The 24,153-nt window shown below is 40.0% G+C and overlaps 1 protein-coding gene across 1 annotated transcript in view; it reads right to left on the bottom strand.

The window, feature by feature from the left end:
• Positions 1-24,153, bottom strand: part of LOC126281559 (regulator of hypoxia-inducible factor 1-like) — a 222,054-nt gene that overhangs the window by 3,410 nt on the left and 194,491 nt on the right. Inside the window, exon 12 of the mRNA XM_049980630.1 lies at positions 23,957-24,099. Within this exon, the coding sequence (XP_049836587.1) occupies positions 23,957-24,099 (143 nt within the window). The remainder of the gene's footprint in view (positions 1-23,956; positions 24,100-24,153) is intronic.

Genomic DNA, 24,153 nt, shown 5'->3' on the forward strand with positions numbered 1-24,153 from the left:
TTATGACATTATTTTATGCTGTTGCAACCAGTTTCAGCTCTTCAGTGTGCCATCCTCAGGCGGTTTTTGATGCTGTACAGGTTGATACGATGCCTATATACGTATATCACATCAGTTGCCAGCATAACTGGATACGCAGATAATGTGTCAGTACTGCAACCACCACCTGCCAACTGTCTGGAGAATCATTCAAATACAACATCCAAAGATGCAGCAACTTCCCTGGCCAGCAAGACCTGCTGATTTGTCCCAATCGAGCACGTGTGGAATATGATGGGACGAAACGTGCGACGCATCAACCAGCAACATCTCGTTCAGGTCGAGCAGGCGTGACACAGCGTATCCCCGGACAGTGATCGCCATCTGTACGATTTAGTGGACGCCAGATTCAGCGACTGCATTGCTGCCCACGGAGGCTTCGGCACGTACGAAAATGGGTGTTTCAGCATGGATCGACACCTGGTACCTCAGAATCGCTTGTATTAATTATCTGTTAATGAAATCATTTCACGTCTTCCATATGCACTGTTGCAGTAATTAATTTTGAGTGAGCTGGAAATCTCTAAAAGGGTGTACTAATTTTTTTCGTCAATGTATTTCTAGTTTATTAATAAAGGTTTCAGTGAGAGATGCATTTAATGCTTTTAGTGGCTTGTTTCAAATATTTTCATTCATTCTCAAACAGTATCTGCACTGGAAGGTACAATGTTATTGACGAAACATGCAATACAAAATTTTGAAACACTTTATGCACACAGATTACAGTAGTGCAATAAATCTTTTATGACATAACTGCATTTTAATGTTTCATTGTACATAATACATTTGTCTTTAGATAATATCAGTAAAACAAATGTTATTTGAGTGTTTTTCTCGGTTCATTTAAAATTCGATAGATATCTTTAGTTTATTATAAATAACAATTTGACAGGCATACATGAAGAACACGAAATATTCAAACGGGAGATAAAGGAACCGGACAAACCCATGAACGAACAGTCCTAATTTAAATATGACGAAATTTTTTTGCTCTTTTTAAAAATAATTCGTGGTTCATTAAAGCAGTTAGCTGATGACATATCAGTAGCTAATTTATAAAACAGTTCCATAACGCCTGAGTATTCAGTTGTTACATTATGATCTCTGTAGAAACAGATCATAAACATCTGAAGGTGCCTATCAAATCATAGCGTGTAGGCTTTCACGGCCGGCATCGTCAGTAGTTAAAACTTCCGGGCTGAGAGGCCGTGGTCGAACAGTAGAACTTCTTCTCCCTGACGTTCCGTTGCCAGCTGCGGACAACATCTTCCGAGGCGAGTCTACGACTGGCTACCAAGCCGCGGAGGTCCTGTATATATAGAGCGGGTAGAGGGCACCACCACTCGTCACGTGATGTCAACAGTAAAACTATCTCTGACTGGCGTCATTACTCTCGATCGAAAGCTGCTCAGCAGCTGTGTTCGCTCACTTTCTTGCTACGTTGCCGTGACACCGGTACAGTTCCGAAGTTTCTGAAGGTGAGAAGATTGTTCCACTCAGCTCAAGCTACCCGTATTTATGCACGCATGGAACTGGCATTTCTACGAGAACGGATCCATCAAACACGTCGGGGACTAGCGGTAACCAGCAGTCAATTATTAAATCTACATATATTTATTAGCAATACGATGCAAGTTTGTGACTGGAATAAGGTGGATGGGCTAACATTTAGATCTATGGAACGTACTGCAGAAGTTTCCTCTAATAGGCAGAAGAAAAAGTTTGATAATCTACAGAGGAATAGACAGGAAACGCCGGTAACAGACAACTCCCGAACGGTTGTAAATTTGTCCGGAAAAGAATTATCGAGGGATGAAATTTCTGTTCTCTCGAAAGGAGGAAACTTTGCAATTACTCCAATGAAGGTTCCAACGGAAGATATTGTAGCTAATATAGAGGCGGGGATTCGGTTGTTACCATCACACACTGCGGATGAAGTTAGGATGGAGACAGCAAGGATATTACGTAAAGCTAAGCCACCTAGCAGTTATTTGTCCCAAGGAGAAAAGAAGGCATTACGGGAGATTAATGAGGACAGGAGTATTATTGTACTTTCCGCTGACAAGGGAAACGCTACAGTGTTGATGAAGAGTGAGGATTACCACAGGAAGATCGACGATCTTTTGGATCCTACCATTTACAGGAAGCTGAACAAAGATCCTACAACAAAAGTGTTGACAGCTACTAACCAACTAATAAAAAAGTCTTCTATTCCTGCAGCAGATAAAAAAGATCTTTGTAAAACGGAAGCATTCCCTCCTAGATTATATGGGTTACCTAAGGTACATAAACCAAATGTCCCTCTTAGGCCGATTTTGAGTGCTATAGGATCCCCTACTCAAGAGTTGGCTAGATATCTTGCCTCATTGCTACAACCGTTTATCGGAAAGACTGATCATCATATTAAGAACTCCATGCACTTCATCGAAAAACTGAAGGGGATTACTATAAGCCCCAGTGATATCCTTGTTAGCTTTGATGTTGTATCTTTGTTTACTATGGTTCCGGTGAAACTCTGGCTTACATATCTGACATATTTCCTACTGATATAGTAGCCTTGTTCCGGCACTGCCTATCTACGACTTATTTCCAGTATAATAATGAGTTCTATGAACAAATTGATGGAGTGGCTATGGGTAGCCCCCTAAGTCCAGTCGTTGCTAATATTTTTATGGAATTTTTTGAGCAACAGGCACTTCAGTCAGCCAGAAAAAGTCCTTTGAAGTGGTATCGGTATGTGGACGATACTTTTGTGATATGGAATCACGGAGAAGAGCAACTGAACGAATTTCTGAAGCATTTGAACAGCATTAATTCAAAAATTCAATTTACCGTGGAGACAGAGAGTAATGGACAGATTAATTTTCTGGACGTTTCAGTAATTAAACGAGCAGATGGTACTCTTGGTCACAAAGTATACAGAAAAGATACGCATACCGACCGTTATCTTCATAAGAGTTCAAATCATTATCCCAGGCAGAAGAGAGGTGTCATCAAAACACTGGTGGACAGGGCCAATAGAATTTGTGAGCCAGCGTATTTACAAGAGGAACTAAATCATTTGCGGACAGTTTTTCGGAAAAATGGATATACTGATAAGGAGATAGATCGTGCTCTCCACCCTAGAAAGAAAATGTACGAAAACATGCAAAAACAACAACCTTCAGCAGGGAAAGTTTTTCTTCCTTACATCCATAATATTACGGACCGTATCGGAAAAGTGCTAGCCAAGTTTAGAATTGAAACAATCTACAGACCAACTAAGAAGATTAGTGAATGTTTAAGATCGGCGAAGGATGCACGACACCCTTTAGCTACTCCGGGTGTTTACAAAATTCCGTGTAGTTGTGGGAAAGTTTACATTGGAACAACTAAAAGAAGTATCAATACTCGCCTGACTGAACACAAGAGGAACTGCCGATTGGGACACACGGATAAGTCAGCTGTAGCAGAACATGTTTTCGAAGACGGAGACCATGAGATAAAATTTAGCGAGACAAGCGTGCTAGCTAAGACATCGCATTATCATGCACGTATGTATAGCGAGGCGATAGAGATTTTTAAACACCACAATAATTTTAACAAGAAAGAAGAAGGTTTGAAGTTAGATAAAATATGGCGATCAACCTTGCATCAAAGATGTGACAATCGATTACTTTCGATCGAGAGTAATGACGCCAGTCAGAGATAGTTTTACTGTTGACATCACGTGACGAGTGGTGGTGCCCTCTACCCGCTCTATATATACAGGACCTCCGCGGCTTGGTAGCCAGTCGTAGACTCGCCTCGGAAGATGTTGTCCGCAGCTGGCAACGAAACGTCAGAGAGAAGAAGTTCTACTGTTCGACCACGGCCTCTCAGCCCGGAAGTTTTAACTACTGTGCCTATCAAATTTTATGTGCAAATAATTAAAGGTCCCTATAGAATTTTAAGTTCACCAAGACATTCATAATACAGTCAAATAACATTTTACAAACTTGCTGGCGTGGGTAGCCACAGCTCCGGGACATTGTCGGTAACAAGAAGAAACACTCAGCACTCAAGACTCATTCAGATTATCTAAAAATTATAACAACTAAAAGTGAAGAATGACGATGAGTTTAGAAAAGCTTCTTAGGTGTATGAAGGTATTTTATTTTCTACTACCATGTTCACGTCGATATAGAAACACCTTCGGATTTATCTGCCAAAAATACAAACCACAGTGTAAAATTCTATGAAATGGTAAAAGTACAGAACCATAGACACTGCTGCATTTCGAGAGAAAACGAAGACAAGTACTCACAATCATAATTTTGATTGACGATTGCGGAGTCCCAGTGTTCAGGAAGTCATCTATGTTGAGTGTAAAACCACATTGGTGAGTTGTCATAATGAAATTGAGTGCAACCAAAATGTGTTTGCCAAAAGTATACAAAGCATGACGGTTGAATAAGCAATGTCCAGAAAGGAGTGGGGAAAAAAAGAAATAAAGAATGAGGCACTAACTTGAAGGGGATAAAGTGGCTATAAATTAGCCAACCTCTAGGGAAAGTACTGTACGTACAAGGGGAAGATATCAAGCAAATATTCATACTAAAGTATGCAAGTAAAATCTCAAGAATGGAAGAAATACGAAAAATAGCCTATTACACAACATTTTAATTGTTATTCACAAATAAAAATTGTTTACTGATGTGATGAAAAAACAAATATATTACAAACAATGAAGCACTACAAAAGCAGGTGTATCACAATAGATCTAGATAGTAGGTCAGGCGTGCACTACACGCCGGAAGCGGCTACGAGGATAGCGGAGTACGTGTGGAGTGCACATGGGGTTTTTTTAGGTTAGAGAATTCCCTCCCTAGGCCCGACAAGACGCCTCCTGAGACGCGGCAAGGCAGGAGTAGGCAAAATGCAACAAGGAATAACAATATTAATGTGCTAATAGTAAACTGCAGGAGCGTCTATAGAAAGGTCCCAGAACTGCTCTCATTAATAAACGGTCACAACGCCCATATAGTACTAGGAACAGAAAGTTGGCTGAAACCAGACGTAAACAGTAATGAAATCCTAAACTCTGATTGGAATGTATACCGCAGAGATAGGCTGGACAATGAAGGGGGAGGCGTGTTTATAGCGATAAGAAGTGCAATAGTATCGAAGGAAATTGACGGAGATTCGAATTGTGAAATGATTTGGGATGAAGGTCACGGTTAAAGCAGGCTCAGACATGGTAATTGGATGTCTCTATAGGCCCCCGGTCTCAGCAGCTGTTGTGGCTCAGCACCTGAAGAATAATTTGGAAAATATTTCGAGTAGATTTCCCCACCATGTTATAGTTCTGGGTGGAGATTTTAATTTGCCGGATATAGACTGGGAGACTCAAACGTTCATAACGGGTGGCAGGGACAAAGAATCCAGTGAAATATTTTTAGGTGCTTTACCTGAAAACTACCTTGAGCAGTTAAACAGAAAACCGACTCGTGGCGATAATATATTAGACCTTCTGGTGACAAACAGACCCGAACTATTTGAATCAGTTAATGCAGAACAGGGAATCAGCGACCATAAAGCGGTTACTGCGTCGATGATTTCAGCCGTAAATAGAAATATTAAAAAAGGTAGGAAGATTTTTCTGTTTAGCAAAACTGACAAAAAGCAGATTACAGAGTACCTGACGGCTCAACACAAAAGTTTTGTCTCAAGTGCAGATAGTGTTGAGGATCAGTGGACAAAGTTCAAAACCATGGTACAATATGCGTTAGATGAGTATGTGCCAAGCAAGATCGTAAGAGATGGAAAAGAGCCACCGTGGTACAACAACCGAGTTAGAAAACTGCTGCGGAAGCAAAGGGAACTTCACAGCAAACATAAACATAGCCAAAGCCTTGCAGACAAACAAAAATTACGCGAAGCGAAATGTAGTGTGAGGAGGGCTATGCGAGAGGCTTTCAATGAATTCGAAAGTAAAGTTCTATGTACTGACTTGGCAGAAAATCCTAAGAAATTTTGGTCCTATGTCAAAGCGGTAGGTGGATCAAAACAAAATGTCCAGACACTCTGTGACCAAAATGGTACTGAATCAGAGGAAGACAGACTAAAGGCCGAATTACTAAATGTCTTCTTCCAAAGCTGTCTCACAGAGGAAGACTGCACTGTGCTTCCTTCTCTATATTGTCGCACAGTTGACAAAATGGTAGACATCGAAGTAGACGACAGAGGGATAGAGAAACAATTAAAATCGCTCAAAAGAGAAAAGGCCGCTGGTCCTGATGGGACACCAGTTCGATTTTACACAGAGTACGCGAAGGAACTTGCCCCCCTTCTTGCAGCGGTGTACCGTAGGTCTCTAGAAGAGCGAAGCGTTCCAAAGGATTGGAAAAGGGCACAGGTCATCCCCGTTCTCAAGAAGGGACGTCGAACAGATGTGCAGAACTATAGACCTATATCTCTAACGTCGATCAGTTGTAGAATTTTGGAACACGTATTATGTTCGAGTATAATGTCTTTTCTGGAGACTAGAAATCTACTCTGTAGGAATCAGCATGGGTTTCGAAAAAGACTGTCGTGTGAAACCTAGCTCGCGCTATTCGTCCACGAGACTCAGAGGGCCTTAGACACGGGTTCACAGGTAGATGCCGTGTTTCTTGACTTCAGCAAGGCGTTTGACACAGTTCCCCACAGTCGTTTAATGAACAAAGTAAGAGCATACGGACTATCAGATCAATTGTGTGATTGGATTGAGGAGTTCCTAGATAACAGAACGCAGCATGTCATTCTCAATGGAGAGAAGTCTTCCGAAGTAAGAGTGATTTCAGGTGTGCCGCAGGGGAGTGTCATAGGACCGTTGCTATTCACAATATACATAAATGACCTGGTGGATGACATCGGAAGTTCACTGAGGCTTTTTGCAGATGATGCTGTGGTGTATCGAGAGGTTGCAACAATGGAAAATTGTACTGAAATGCAGGAGGATCTGCAGCGAATTGACGCATGGTGCACGGAATGGCAATTGAATCTCAATGTAGCGAAGTGTAATGTGATGCGAATACATAGAAAGATAGGTCCCTTATCATTTAGCTACAAAATAGCAGGTCAGCAACTGGAAGCAGTTAATTCCATAAATTATCTGGGAGTACGCATTAGGAGTGATTTAAAATGGAATGATCATATGAAGTTGATCGTCGGTAAAGCAGATGCCAGACTGAGATTCATTGGAAGAATCCTAAGGAAATGCAATCCAACAACAACGGAAGTAGGTTACAGTACGCTTGTTCGCCCAATGCTTGAATACTGCTCAGCAGTGTGGGATCCGCACCAGGTAGGGTTGATAGAAGAGATAGAGAAGATCCAACGGAGAGCAGCGCGCTTCGTTACAGGATCATTTAGTAATTGCGAAAGCGTTACGGAGATGATAGATAAACTCCAGTGGAAGACTCTGCAGGAGAGACGCTCAGTAGCTCGGTACGGGCTTTTGTTAAAGTTTCGAGAACATACCTTCACCGAAGAGTCAAGCAGTATATTGCTCCCTCCTACGTATATATCGCGAAGAGACCATGAGGATAAAATCAGAGAGATTAGAGTCCACACAGAAGCATACCGACAATCCTTCTTTCCACGTACAATACGAGACTGGAATAGAAGGGAGAACCGATAGAGGTACTCAGGGTACCCTCCGCCACACACCGTCAGGTGGCTTGCGGAGTACGGATGTAGATGTAGATGTAGATCTACTGCACCACTGTACTCTGTGCACACAAAATGTTTGAAAATTTTATTTTTCCTATTTTGTAGTAAAAATGTACATTCTAATGTAGGTAACAGTATGAGAATGAACGAAAATGTTCAAAACTAGTTACTAATAAAAATATTATATGCAACTACGACAAAGGTGTTAATTAATAAATTATAAAACTGGAGGCTGAAGGAAAGAAGTGCTCCTTAATTTAGTATGTCATTTTGTAATTCATTGTCTATTAGCGAATATTGACAAGTATTGAACAAAATTATTTTCTACAAGCTAACATGGTATTATGATAAAAAATTATTCCTAAGCTGTATCTAACATAAAAAAGTTGGAGTTTACCTGCATTACAATTTTTTGAATTTCATAATATATCTATAAAAATGCGTTGTCTTCTTGTCATCTTACTGATATCATTTATTTATTTAACGTGATGAGATTAGTGCCATCAGGCCCTCTCTTACATAGGATCAGCGGTTCAGAAATACAGTACCTTCTTTGATTTGAAGTTTCCTAAGAATTAATTTGAACGTGATAAACAGTATTACAACTATTTGAGTGTCTGAGATGGCAATGTGAGTAAACAACACTATGAATTAATAAAGTTAATACTGGCAGTACTTGTACTACTGCAGTTGCTGCCACTGATAGTGATAACACCAATAATAATAATAATAATAATAATAATAATAATAATAATAGTGGAAGATACAAAAAGAATTTATATGTGTACAAGATAGATATCTTCGGATACAGCATGCTCTGAGAAAGGAAATTTAAGATGGCTGAGAATAGTGGGAAAAGAGGAAGGTCTGGTTACAAGGAAGGATGCACTACGTAACGAGTGCATTTAGAGACAAAGTTAAACCTTTTTGTTACTTTAGTAGATTTGTCATTGGCAGTCTTCTGAAGCTGGAGATGTTATTCAGTTCTCTAATATAACGCAGAAGGCTATTCTAGGGTCGGGTTCTTGCTTCTGAGGAGGACTTCGAGAAAGTGGCTGAACAATAGAGAGGGACAGAAGGGATTTTGATCGGATGTTTATCTATCATGTTCTTCAGGTCGAGGAGAGATATGAGGGACAGCGTTCTTTGATAAGACAGTAGAGAAGACAGAGAGCACGGTGATTTCTGTGCTTGTCTGCATAGTCAGGATAGCTGTGCATGTGATGCTGAAATATGATCAAAGAGTCGGACGTCACAGATATAACGAACACAGGCCTTCATGTCCAGTTTTAGGCGCCGTGAACTTTCCAGGGAAAGGCCTTGCAGTATAACATCGATGTCACCAATCATTTGAAACATACACTATGAGATCAAAAGTATCCGGACACCTGGCTGAAAATGACTTACAAGTTCGTTGCGCCTTCCATTGGTAATGCTGGAATTCAGTATGGTATTGGTCCACCCTTAGCCTTGATGACAGCTTCCGCTATCGCGGGCATACGTTCAATCAGGTGCTGCTAGGTTTCTTGGGAATGGCAGCCCATTCTTCACGGAGTGCTACACTGAGGAGAGGTATCGATGTCGGTAGGTGAGGCCTGGCACGAAATCAGCGTTACAAAACATCCCAAAGGTGTTCTATATTATTCAGGGCAGGACTCCGTGCAGGCCAGTCCATTACAGGGATGTTACTGTCGTGTAACCACTCCGCCACAAGCCGTACATTATGAACAGGTGTTCGATCGTGTTGAAAGATGCAAACGCCATCCCCGAATTGTTCTTCAATAGTGGGAAGCACGAATGTGCTTAAAACATCAGTGTAGGCCTGTGCTGTGATAGTGCCACTCAAAACAACAAGGGGTGCAAGCTTCCTCCATGGAAAACACGACCACACCATAACACCACCACCTCCGAATTTGACTGTTGGCACTACACACGCTGGCAGATTACGTTCACCGGGCATTCACCATACCCACACCCTGTCATCGGATCGCCACATTGTGTACCGCGATTCGTCACTCCACACAACGTTTTTACATTGTTTATTCGTCCTGTGTACGCTCCTTACACCAAGCGAGGCGTCGTTTCGCATTTACCGGCGTGATGTGTGGCTTATGAGCAGCCAATCTACCTTGAAATTCAAGTTTTCTCACATCCTGCCTAACTCTCATAGTACTTGCAGTGGATCCTGATGCAGTTTGGAATTCCTGTGTGATGGCCTGGATAGATGTCTGCCTATTACACAATATCACCCTCTTCAACTATTGGCTGTCTCCATCAGTCAACAGACGAGGTCGGCCTGTACGCTTTTGAGCTGTATGTGTCCCTCCATGCTTCCACTTCACTGTCACATCGGGAACAGTGGACCTAGTGATGTTTTAGGACTGTGGAAATCTCGTGTACAGACGTATGACACAAGTGACACCCAATCACCTGACCCCGTTCGAAGTCCGTGAGTTCCGCGGAGCGCCCCATTCTGCTCTCTCAAGATGTCTAATGACTACTGAGGTCGCTGATACGGAATACCTGGCATGGATTAATAATGGCACCTTCTTGCACATTGCTGTTAAGTGCTCAGTCCAATTACTATTTTCATTTATTATCACTCTTAGACTCTTTGCTGAAGGAGAGAAATCGATATTTGTCCCATATAGCATTAAAGATGGTAGGGCTCCCGATATTTCTGGCTAATGAATCTAGAATGGCCAAGCAGTACCGCTTCAGTTTAGCATAGGTCGGTACTAAGATTCTCAATACCTGCCTTCAGATTCATTGGTGTTGCAGGTAGGTACGACTGGAGATCATCAGCGCACATGTGGTACTTGCAGTAGGACAAAACTGATGACATATCTTTCATGTACAATGCAAAATGATATAGAACATAATAACAAACCCTGTGAACGTCTCCCAAGGTTGCCGCTCCTGGACACCAGCGAACCTGAGCCAGCGGGGCTGGGGGGGAACAGTGTATAGCGGAGTGCTCTGAGGCAGGGGAGAGTGGGTTCCCCTCAGGGAGACGGCAGGTTTTGTGGCCAACGCCAGCAGCCTTTGACAGGACTCGCTAAACAGCCGACTGGTTTCAGGAACACAAACTCGCTAAATAGGTCTAGAATGATCTGTGTGTAACAGTATTGAAAATAAGACAGTGGAAAAACAAAGTGTACTGTTAATGGTACTAATGACAGCGACAGTGATATGATAATAAATCTTTATAAATAATAATGTAAAACTTCGTTTGTTCAAAATTGTACATCTTCAGTTGCTTTAAAATTCTGACACAATTTGCATTCTAATACAAGCGTGTTTTTAGATACATATTTCTTGCCTTGATGTTAAATGTAGAAAACGTTATTTGCTACATGTGTCAAAATAGGTATATAAGGATACATGTATATTCCAGGGCAACGTTTTATAAAATTTCAAAACATTCGGTAAAATTTTTTCGGAGATTTGCAATTAGGAACATTTATAGTCTCTAAAAACTATAAAAGTCATTTTCGGTTCTTCAAAGACTCAAATTTCTAAAAGTTTTTCACGAACTGGTGTGAAATTTTGACACAACGTTGCGTTCGAATAATGAAGTGTTTTATATCTACTGGAACGCCATCTGGTATATGTTTTATACACACGTAACAAAAGGGTATAAAAACGTTAATGTCGGTTTATTCATAATAGTTAATCTTCGAAAATTCTTGGCCAATTGCTTCGAAATTTTGACATAACATTGAATTCTAATATGGGCGTTATTATAGGTACCTACAACTTTAATATATGCAAATATAATACATATAATTTATAAACACGTATCTGTGAAATTTATAAAAGAAAACATTGTTGCCTAAAATCTCAAAATTTACATTTCCAATTTGCTTCAAATTTTTACATTACTTTGTCAGCAAACAGGAAATTTGTATTTATGAGTTATTTGTTTATGATTAGAATACTACTACATTATATGGGTTTCCAATAACAAAGAACAAGACTCAAGATCAGAGAGAGAGGGGAAAAGGAGACAGACAGAGGAGTGGGAGACAACAGACATAGAAAACGACAAAGAGGAGACGGACAGATGAGAGGAGGGGGGGTAGGAGGAGCTGGAGAGAGAGGGGGCAGGAGAAGATGGACAGAGAAAGAGGGGAAGAGGTGATAAGCAGAGAGAGGGGAGAGAGAGAAAGCAGGAGGAGTTGCAGACGGGGGTAGTAGGTGATGGACAGAGAGAATTGGATGGAGGAGGACAAAGAAAGCAGATAAGCAGATGGGGAAGATGGACAGAGCAAGGGGAGAGAAGAGGATTCGGACTTACATCAAAGTCCGATAAATATTAGAAACAAGTACTTTCTCCTTTCTTCCTTTTGCATTTAAGCAGACTGAACCACAGAAAATCATGTCCGGGTACAGCTAGCTGCTGAATAAAAATGGTAGTAAGACAATAAATTAGTCATCTGAATCTGAGCCTTGTCAGAATAGTGCAGTAACACTGAAATAATGAACTATGTTGCTATTGGAAATGTGAAAATTGAACAGAATATTTATAATCAGCACTAAAAGTAAACCTAAACAAACAAATGACATTAACAGAAATCTGCTTTAAGGAAAGTATTACAAATTAAATTGTTTCTTCACGAAATAAATACACAGAAGTAAATACACAAAATAGGGGCAGGAAGAGGTGACATTTTTTTAGCTCTTAAAGCACAGGAATTCGAGTTCAGCTGCACTGCTGACTGATCTTTCCCCATTTTTGATATTTACCAATATCTCGCCGACGTTTGCCCACAACCTTGTAGCCCAAATCTCGTGATCACACTGTTCAACATCTTTAGTCTTTCAGATATGAGATTCTCCTGTATCGTCAGACGTGACTTCTCGAGCTTCTCCTTTGTTCTGAAGATATCAGATAGTTTCCTATATGATACAACCTTCACTATAGTGGCCTAGGTTTCGCAGTCGTGGCGTCTTACTTCGCACTTTTTGACTTCTGTCTATGTCATTCCTTGTCACATGCAGGCCTAGCTTCTCTGGGGCAAGACTGATTACAAATCCATCTCTTTTCTCTCTATTGTTCTCAAGAATTCTGAATAGTCTGAGACTATTGCATCTCTGGTACTGTTCAAGTTCGTCAGATTTATCGAGCAGCTTCTGTTCGAGGAATTTGCCCTATTTCGTTGACGTCCTACGAATAATGTTTAAATTAACGAATCACAGGAATATAGCTGCTATAACGAAAGTTCCTGTAGGAGATGTTGTGTTCAACAATGATATTAACATCTCTTTGACTTTCAGATCACATTTGGGCTGAAATCAAATATAGTCGTTGAGTAAAGAGAAGTTAAATACACAACAAACTACCACAATGATATTGCCTCTTCTAAGACTGTTTTATGATTAACAGTTCTGAAAAATGAAAAAGAATGAAAATCAAATAGGAAAACCTTGAACTTGGTAAATACACTTTCTTAAAATGTACTGTCTTACTACCTATTTTAAAGACATGATTAATTACACCTATATTATCTGCACTCTATTTATCCACAAAACGAGCTGCATAGTACAGTATTTAATTGATGAGCATAAAATTTTTCTTATCGCGCATTCTCAAAATGTGTATAGGGCAACCAATATGCGAAGAACAGGTTCCATTAACAATAGGGTGGGGACGTGGATGAAGATGTTTGGTCAAGATAACTAGATCCAAGTTTAGTTGTCCATCATCATGGAATCAACGTGAAAAAGTCTACTTCTTTTTCCAATACTCTTGTTGACTAGGTACCATCAAAATTGGAACATATATATGAACGTATAACAAGGAGTAGGTATAACATACAATAACGTTTGTATGAATTGCTACACCAAGAAGGAAGCATGCTTACGAAGTGAACATTGTGTGACAAACTAGGTAGAAGATTATGATTACATAGTTGTATATGATCTGTGATTTCAACAGTTGAATTCAGTGTTATTACTCCCGAAAGAGCAGAAAGCTGCGCCTGTAGACGTTATGGCATGGAATCGTAGAATGTTTGTGTGTTTCTGGTGAAAAGGAACTACAAAATGTTGTAATTTAATCTCAAAGATGTTGTTGTTGTCTTCAGTCCTGAGACTGGTTTGATGCAGCTCTCCATGCTACTCTATCCTGTGCAAGCTGCTTCATCTCCCAGTACCTACTGCAACCTACATCCTTCTGAATCTGCTTAGTGTACTCATCTCTCGGTCTCCCTCTACGATTTTTACCCTCCACGCTGCCCTCCAATGCTAAATTTGTGATCCCTTGATGCCTCAAAACATGTCCTACCAACCGATCCCTTCTTCTAGTCAAGTTGTGCCACAAACTTCTCTTCTCCCCAATCCTATTCAATACCTCCTCATTAGTTACGTGATCTATCCACCTTATCTTCAGTATTCTTCTGTAGCAATCTCAAAGATACAAGAAGAAAATTTGTTCGACTGTCATACCAGAAGAATACACTGAAAAACCTTTTTATCATTGAGAGACAAAGGACTAATTTCGAGATCCTTTTATTACTTCTAATATTACCTACCTTTTTGTTCTGATGTGCTGGCGTAAAGACGTACTGCAGAGTATCATGCCTATGTGTGTGTTAAATGATGGTGTTCAATGATGAAAAATGTGTTTTATAATTTCTGTCAAGATCAAGCCTAAATCCCATACCAATGGAGTACAAATTATTATGTTAATTCGAGAAGGCGAATTTTAGATGGAGCCGACGATCTTTACGACGGCGCTGCTCAACAATAGAGGTACGTGATTGTGCTCAATACTTTCCTTTGGTGGCCGCTAAGATTAATTTCGATGTGTTTTTGCCGAGACATTCAGAACCTGCAATCTTCCTTTTCGTACAAAAATAGGAGTCCGACTGAAAAAGAAATATTATTAAATTTAAATAATTGCAATTCTTTTACCCAGGCCACGGGGAATGATAGAAAAGTACGTGCCTCTACGCTGATTGTACGTTCGCAATCTCCGAGTGCGCTACGACGTAATTATTTTACACAAAAAATTTAAGATAGATCTTTCTCATCAGATCGCAACCACTCGTACGCCAATGTACGGACCCTCTGAATGTGTCTAGTCTGTCGTGAGCATTGTTCTAAAGCTTTTCTGTTAATATTCTGTGGATTGCAATTAATTTTTGTTTATGCCGCAAATCCCACTTCACACGAAGTATTTATTATGCAAGTTTCAGGCTCTATTTAATGCAAAAAAAAAAAAAAATCCGAAGTACGGCTGACTAAGCAAACCGCTACAATAATTTCATATCTCTACAACTACAATAACAAAAAACAATAACAAAAAACAAAAACAATAACAGAGAGAGAGGGTACGTTACACTGGGAATCAGCTTCCATGCAGTTCGCATGCGAGTCCTCAAGACAAGAAGAGCGCTTGAGAAGCCTCACCTACAGCCAGACCTTTCCTGCGAGCAACAAGTATAGCGAACGAGTGTTTGCCAGGGAAGCAGTGATATCCGTCGCTATTCGAAGAAGGGTTGTAAATTCACCAGCAGGTGCAGCAGAGCATTATCAGTCTGAAATATTGCACAAGTTGGCTAAATTAATATCAGGGTGCCTGACTTATTCACATTATCGACTCCAATTATTATCTCTAGTTTAACATTACCAGTTTTAATATGTATATAAATCAGTAATTACAATAAGGTTACTTTTATTAGTTTGTTCGTGCGTGCATTTGCAGACTCCGATGCTCAGTAAGAAATGACAAGATCACAGTAGCTAGAGAGATACAGAAGGAGATTTAAAAAAATTGCATGTCATATATCGGAAAGATTTTAGAAGTGAAATGTTTGTATCATAAGACAAATGTTAACGTGAGTTTCCATATTGAAAACGTACTAAACTGTATCGTCCGTCATCAGACGCAGAAGGGGTGCTTTTAACGAGTCAGACATTTACAAAATAAGTTGTGGACACAGGGAGAAGTTTTACACTGGTCGAACAGGAAGAAATTCTAATACCCGTTTGAAGGAACATGTGAGACAGAGGGAATAATCCACCCCCATTTGGCACACATTTTAGTGAAAACAGCCCATCCACACTGCATATACCATAAAATTTTTACAAATAGCTTACAAGGGGAAAACCATAAAGATTTTAGAGGAGACAGAAGTATACGAACGTATGAAAAGTAGCCATCGCAATTATTAAACGAACAGACAGATTTGAGGAAGAGGAGGTTATTGGAGAACACATCTTAAGCACCATATAATCCAGTGAACTGGACATCGGGACACGAAGCAGAGTTGCTGGATTGCTTGATTTTTGTGTGATAATGAATATTATATATTATCGTATTGGTGAATTTATTGTCGAATTTTTCAGTAGAATGCATACTAAAGTAAGAGAGAAATTGATTTTACCACTTACAAAGAATGAATGCAGCAAAACCACGGTATATTTTCTGCAGCAGTAACAAGTGTATTTTGTTGTATTAGTGACGTTATGGTAAGCAATTTCAGCACACTCTATTCAAAGTTTTTATTAAGTAAAATGACAGGGCACTTATGAATGCAAATATTGTGGCCAGGCGACTGCAATTTCTTTGTTGGTAAACATCATCTCTCTGTAAAATGTCACGCTATAAACATATTCTTTGACCGTTGCCTGTTCTCTCGTTTTATGACGTCAGTGTTAACGTCTGTGGAAATATGGAAATGGAAAGACACGTTGTGCAGTTAAATACTGTAAGCAAAGACTTGGAAGCCCTTTGTCAACAGCATTTCAGTTATGTGGTGTACCGCACAATGCGTTCCTGTATGTAACGTATGATGCAGATATTCGAGGTTCCCACGTAGCACTAAAGTAAATATACCTGCATACGTTTCACTGACGCACTTGTAGGTAAGGTAGCAGCAGTTGCAGTTTGCAAAAATTGTGACAGCATTAAAAGAAAAGTGTTTTATCTTTTCATTTTGCATTAGTTCGTTGATTATCTATATTAAAGGCATTTAAAAAGGGCCCCAGACTGAAAATTACCAGTGCGACTACATGAAAACTTGAATTGCAAGAAGCATATTACCGAACTGATCAAACAATCGAATTCAGCTACTTTTGCTCTCGTATAATTGCTAAACCGTATCAGCCTCCTAATGTAATATTCATATATCCACTGGAAATGTCTTACTAAATATTTCTTAAAAGACATCATAGTCGCCGTTGACTCTATAAAATATTTATTATCACGATTGCAATTTCGGCCTTATGGCCATTTCCAAATAACAATGCAAAATTTACATTCTGTCAGAATGTAACTTTTGCAGTGTTATTTTATGACTGTGAACCCCAACCATGAGAAGTTAATCTTATTGAATAATTTTATGGCGTAACTCATTACTTAGAGATTATTGATTGCAACTTGACAATATGTAGCTAACGAAATTGTTCATAAATAATCCATCGCAATTTGGGAAGAATAGTGGTATCGAAATTTACAACATTAGAAGAAAAAAAGGGGTTTTATTATCCATTATTAAAGCTGCCATTGGCTCAGAAAGGAAGTCAGTATACATTAACAATCATTTTTTTTAGCATTTAAGCACTAACATAAAATATCTGCGGGGTTTAAAAGCAAGTTTTAAATCTAATCTAAAATTATTCCGTCTGGACAACTGCTTCTATTCCGTAGAAACTTGTGAATTTAAGAAATGGTTGCCTGTAATAAACTACTTTAGTGTAGCAGTAAGAGTATGACTGTGCAGTAATACTAATAGTGTGTAAACATCCAGTAAAATGATTCTTTCCACACAGTTTCGATAGAAAATTCGTTCAAATGATTTATGGAACATGTGGCATGTATAAGTTTAGAAGTAAATGCATTTCTCTATTAACTGAATGTAGAAAGTAGAAGAAATAGTGAATGAAGTTGGTAATCTGCTGAGCAGACTACATCTGGATCTACATCTACATGGATACTCTGCGAATCACACTTAACTACCTAGCACCACCTTCACAATTATTCTCTATTATTCATCTCGAACAGCGAGCGGAAAAAACGAACACCCATATCTTTCAGTGCAAGCTCTGATGCCCCTTATTTTATTATTATGGTCGTTTCTTTCTATGTAGATCAGCGTCAACAAAACATTTTCACATTTGGAGGAGAAAATTGGTGACTGAAATTTCGTGAGAAGATTCCGCCGCAACGAAAACCACCTTTGTTTTAATTATGCCCACCCCAGATACTATATCACGTAAGTGACACTCTCTTCCCTATTTCGCGACAATACAAAACTCTGCTCCTCTTCGAACTTTCTCGATTTAATATGTTAATCTTATCTGATTAGGAACCCAGACCGCGCAGCAGTACTCCAAAAGAGGACGGAGGAAACTGAAGACGTAACAGGATTCAAATAGAGCTAATGAAGATGTAGGGGCAACGGTAACAAGCAGCTAAATATCTCATTTGGATAAGATATGAAAGATCAACTAACAGAATTGCCAGCACTGTAGCTCAGAGTGTTCGGTCAGAGGGCTGCATGCTCCCTGTAAAAAAAAAAAAAAAAAAAAAAAAAAAAAAAAAAAAAAAAAAAAAACAATAGTGAGTCAAGGAATCACCGATCAACTTGAACAGATGCCTTGTGACGTCCAAACAGACAAAACGCAACGAACTATAAAAAAAATTTTAAAAAATAAAAAATTAAAAAACAATAGAATTCAAATATCTCAAAGCATGGTCACGTAAGCCGGCTGCGGTGGTCTAGCGGTTCTAGGAGCTCAGTCCGGAACCGCGCGACTGCTACGGTCGCAGGTTAGAATCCTGCCTCGGGCGTGGATGTGTGTGGTGTCCTTAGGTTAGTTAGGTTTAAGTAGTTCTAAGTTCTAGGGGACTGATGACCTCCGATGCTAAGTCCCATAGTGCTCAGAGCCATTTGAACCATGGTCACGTAAGAAAGTCGAATCAAGGGCAACTCGTATTAAAATTTCTGGAGGCAGCTGATGTATGTTTCTTCGGGAAGATATTGAAATCCAAACAGGAAAATTATGAAGCAAATGAACAAGCAGGAGACAGAAAAGGTGAAGTGGAAGGTTGCAGAAAGTTGTCAGAGAGAAAGAGAGAGACGGACGGACAGAATAGCAAGTAGGTTGGTAGGGTACGTTTTTCGAAGGACAATTTCTTCATCAGCAAAAGAAGAAATGAAAGATGTAAATGGCAGGGGCACGACTATGGAGCACAAATAAACTTATTGCGAATGTCTACTGAAACTCGTATTTAAAACTAAAATGTAGACACATAACCTTTAAGAAGCGACTGAGGAATGCAGTTGTCAGGCAGTCATGTCATTTTGGTTGTTGCATATTATCGATGCCTTTTCATGGTTCAAATGGATCTGAGTACTATGGGACTTAGCTGCTGAGGTCATCGGTCCTCTAGAACTTAGAACTACTTAAACCTAACTAACCTAAAGACATCACACACATCCATGCCCGAGACAGTATTCGAACCCGCGACAGTAGCAGTCGCGGTAACAGACTGTAGCGCCTAGAACCGCTCGGCCACTCCGGTCTGCCCTTTTCAGTAGCTGCAGGGGCAACAGTCTGGTTGATTGACTGACGTAGCCTTGTAACATTAACCCAAACGGCCTTGCTGTGCTGGTATTGCGAACGGCTGAAAGCAATGGGAAACTACGGCCGTAATATTTCCGAGGGCATGCAGCTTTACTGTATGGTTAAGTGATGATGATGTCCTCTTGGGTAAAATATTTAGGAGGTACAATAGTCCCCCATTCGGATCTCTGGGCGGGGACTACTCAGGAGGACGTCGTTATTAGGAGAAAGAAAACTGGCGTTCTACAGATCCGAGCGTAGAATGTCAAATCCATTAATCGGGTAGGTAGGTTAGAAAATTTAAAAAGGTGAATGGATAGGTTAAAGTCAGATATAGTGAGAATTAGTGAAGTTTGGTAGCAGGAGGAACAAGACTTCAGGTCAGGTGAATACAGGGTTATAAATACAAAATCAAATAGCAGTAATGCAGAAGTAGGTTTAGTAATGAATAAAAAAATAGGAGCGCGGGCAAGCTACTACTAACAGCATAGTGAACGCGTTACTGCAGTCAAGTACAACTTTATATGCCAACTAGCTCCGCAGACGACGAAGAGATTGAAGAAATGTATGATGAGAAAAGAGAAATTATTCAGATAGTGGAAGGAGACTAAAATTTAATAGTGATGGGTGACTGGAATTCGACAGTAGGAAAATGAAGAGGAGGAAAAGTTGCAGGTGAATATGTAATGGGGATAAGGAATGAAAGGGGAAGCCACCTGGTAGAATTTTGCACAGAGCATAACTTAATCATAGCTAACGGTTTAAAAATCATGAAAGAAGGTTGTATTAGTGGAAGAGATCTGGAGACACTGGACGGTTCCAGATAGATTATATAATGGTAAGACAGAGATTAGGAACCAGGTTTTATAATGTAAGACATTTCCAGTGGCAGATGTGAACTCTATTGGTTATGAACTGTAGATTAAAACTGAAGAAAATGGTAAAAGGTGGGAATTTAAGGAGATGGAATCTGGATAAACTGAAAGAACTAGAATTTGTAGAGAGTTTGAGAGATAGCATTAAGGAACGATTGACAAAAGCGGAGAAAATAAATGCAGTAGAAGAATGGGTAGCTTTGAGGGATGAAATACTAAAGGCAGCATAGTATCAAGTAGGTAAAAAAACCAGGGCTAGTACAAATCCTTGGGTAACAGAAGAGATACTGGATTTAATTGATGAAAGTAGAAAATATAAAAATTCAATAAATGAAGAACGCAAACGGAATACAAACGTCTCAAAAATGAGATCAACAAGAAGTGCAAAATGGCTGCGCAAGGATGAAAGGATGACTGGAGGACAAAAGTAAGGATCTAGAGGCATATGTCACTATGGGTAAGATAGATACGGCCTATAGGAAGATTAAACAGAACTTTAGAGAAACGAGAACCACTTGTATGAATATCAAGAGCTCAGATGGAAAATCAGTTTCAAAGAAAGAAGGGAAAGCAGAAAGGTGGTAGGAATGTATACAGGGTCTATACAAGGGCGATGTACTTGAGGGCGATGTACTTGAGGGCGATGTTATGGAAATAGAAGGGAACGTAGAGGAAGATGAAATGAGAGATATGATACTGCATGAAGAATTTGACAGAGCACTGAAAGACCTAAGTCGGTAAAAGGTCCCAGGAGTAGACAACATTCCATTAGAACTACTGATACCCTTGGGAGAGGCAGCCCTGACAAAACTCTACCATCTGGTGAGCAAGACGTGGGAGACAGGCGAAATACCCTCAGACTTCAAGACGAGTATAATATTCCAATCCCAAAGAATGCAGGTGTTGACAGGTGTGAAAATTACCGAACTATCAGTTTAATAAGTTACGGATGGAGAATACTAACACGAAATCTTTACTGACGAATGGAGAAACTGGTAGAAGCCGACCTCGGAGAGGATCAGTTTGGATTTCGTAGAAATGTTGGAACATGTGAGGTAATACTGAACCTACGACTTAAGGAAAGACGTTTCCAGCATTTGTAGACTTAGGGAAAACTTCTGACAATGTAGACTGGAATACTCTTTCACATTCTGAAGGTGGAAGGGGTAAAATATAGAGAGCAAGAGGCTATTTATAATTTGTACAGAAACCAGATGGCAGTTATAAGAGTCGAGGGGCTTGAAAGGGAAGTAGTGGTTGGGAAGGAAGTGAGACAGAGTTGTAGCCTATCCCCGATGTTACTCAATCTGTATACTGAGTAAGCAGTGAAGGAAACAAAAGAAAAATTTGGGGTAGGAATTAAAATGCATGGAGAAAACATAAAAACTTTGCGGTTTCCCGATGACACTGTAATTCTGTCAGAGACAGCAAAGGATTTGGAAGATCAGTTGAATGGAATGGACAGTGTCTTGAAAGGATGATATAAGATGAACATCAACAAAATCAAAACTACGATAACGAAATTTAGTAAATTAAATCAGTTGATGTTGAGGGAATTAAAGAAGCTTGCGCAGGAAAGAGTAGCACGGAGGACTGTATCAAACCAGTCTCTGGAGTGAAGGCCACAATAACAACATGTTATCCATGTGCATGTCAGAGACAGAGCAAGTTACGTTACTGTTAAACAATCTTTGGTCTTTTCATGTCACAGTCTAATACTTTCTTAGCTGATGTGTGGTTGGTAATGGACGTATTCAGTAGTGTTGTGTTGACTTGCGATGGTATCTGGTAGATGAAGAAAGATTGATTATATAGGACAGCAACGACGAATTAGACGTATGTATTAGAAGGCGAAGAGAATATAAAATTTAAAAAAATGTTATTATTTTTTTAAGAGTAGACGCTTGACGCAAGACTGCAGCACTGGGCAGCTAGTTTTTCAGAATGACTATTGTCAGCTAGGAATCTTTGTACATTTGGTCAGCGCTTAGAGAAAGACCACACCACTTCCGTGAGTCATGCATTAACGTATTAACTGATTAAGCTGTTTGATTTTTACACAAATTCTCTATTAACATTCTACTCTCTTAACATCATTGTTCACTTAATTAATCATAGTATTGTTCAGACGTGTTATCTGTGAAGATCAAGCGACATTTTACACTGTTTTTTTTTTTTTTTTTTTGTTCGATACATACTTGATTCTAAAATCGTTATCTTCCAATATTATTTCATAGGAACAATTACTCTCCCCACTCCACTGTTTATTACTACATGTTACCACATTTCACCAAGTCGTATTTAACAGTTCGAATATAGTTTGGAAATTTTATTTAGAATAGAAATCTAGCTTAGTCACTGGGTGCTTACTGTTTGCTGTGTTTTCGAGATAACTGCAACAATGTTGTTGTTCCGGACTATCCGAAAGAGCCGGCACGAAGACGAAGATGGCAAGAGCAGAGAGGGCGGTGAGAGTACGTCAGCCAATAGCCCGCTGACAAAGACCGCACCACGGCAGGAGCGGCCTCTACAAGAAGAGAATATAAGCGCCGCTCCTGCACCCTCGGGACAGTATGCGGACAGGATACGGACAGTATTAGGAGAGCACTACGATAGCAGTGACGTGTTATCCATACCAACTGCATACGAGGACATCACATATAGCAAAGAACTCTGACTTTTTGCATGTCGCCCATTCCCTGCGAATGTTGCCCGTCCCCTGCGACAACATTGTAAATTCAAAGTTAAGTATTGTCAAATCTGCTTTATTGAAATAAAGCTACTAATGTTATTTGCTTGAATTGTTGTATAGCATTCCGAGAACGCAACTTCCTTTAGGCACTCTATACGAGTCGAGAGGGCAGGAGACCACAATCGTGAAGACGGGAGGTCAGTGGTAATTTTGATTAGAGCCAGATAATTATTGTACTTCAGTTGTACATTTAATATAAAGACAAGTTTTATTCAGATAAGTTACAGTTCAGGTCAAATTAGGTTCTGTTCAGCTAAAGGATTGCATACGACCTTCAGTTGGATAACAGTTCGTGAGTACATAGTTTCGGTAATACATAGACTTTTATAGAGTGGGAGGTAAAATTGAGCTAAATTTTGTACAGAAACGGATATAGTGGGGAGGCTACACAGTTAATAAGATGGAATCTTGTTCTCCTTACCCATGCATGGTTTGGTGGTTCGTGCTCTGACAACAACGTGATAACGCATCTACCACAAAGAGTTTAATTCGCGTGGCGTTATTAACTAGAGGACCCCATTAGGCTGTTTATCCACCTGACTGGAAAGGCTTTCCTTCCTCGGGCACAATGTTAATTCAGCTGTGTGTCCAAATACAGGCGTTCTTAGGTACAACGACTTAAATGAAATATATTGAGTTGAGACACAGGGTGTGAAACGTTTTCAGTAGTCTTTTTACTCATTTCAAACTCTCCTACATATGCTAAATTTCAGTCAAATACAAGTGAAATACCGTGGTTTCAGAATACGTATATGACGGGATAGAGTAATGAGGCAGAGTTTCAGGTAAGTCATGATACAGGAACGGTTCATATTGCATCTGGCCAGTGTATGCGACGAATGCGTGTAGAGCTCAGTGTCACGTTTATGTTGTTGACGATCGAGAGGCCGATGGAACGGGAAGAGTGAAATCTCCACTACCGTATAAGGACAGTGTCAGGTGTGTGTGGAGCACTCTGGTACAGATCACAGGTTTTAGTTGATTCAGTAATTCAAGTAAAAATGCCAGAGTATCTCAATCTTCTGTGGGTAAAACTTACCAGCGCTGTATGGTGGTAGAACTGCGGCGCTCTTGTTCTTCCGATGTTGTAGAAGTAGACGGGGAACTGGGTGAGGTAGACTGCGTAAGACAGGCGCGAGAAGACGCGGAAGCCAGGCCACGCTGCCACGCGGCCCACCCAGCCTGCAGACAACAGTTTGGCACAAGATGACGGAAATTCAGACGTGACAGAGTGAG

The sequence above is a fragment of the Schistocerca gregaria genome, chromosome 7, assembly GCF_023897955.1.
Source record: "Schistocerca gregaria isolate iqSchGreg1 chromosome 7, iqSchGreg1.2, whole genome shotgun sequence".
NCBI lineage: Eukaryota > Metazoa > Arthropoda > Insecta > Orthoptera > Acrididae > Schistocerca > Schistocerca gregaria.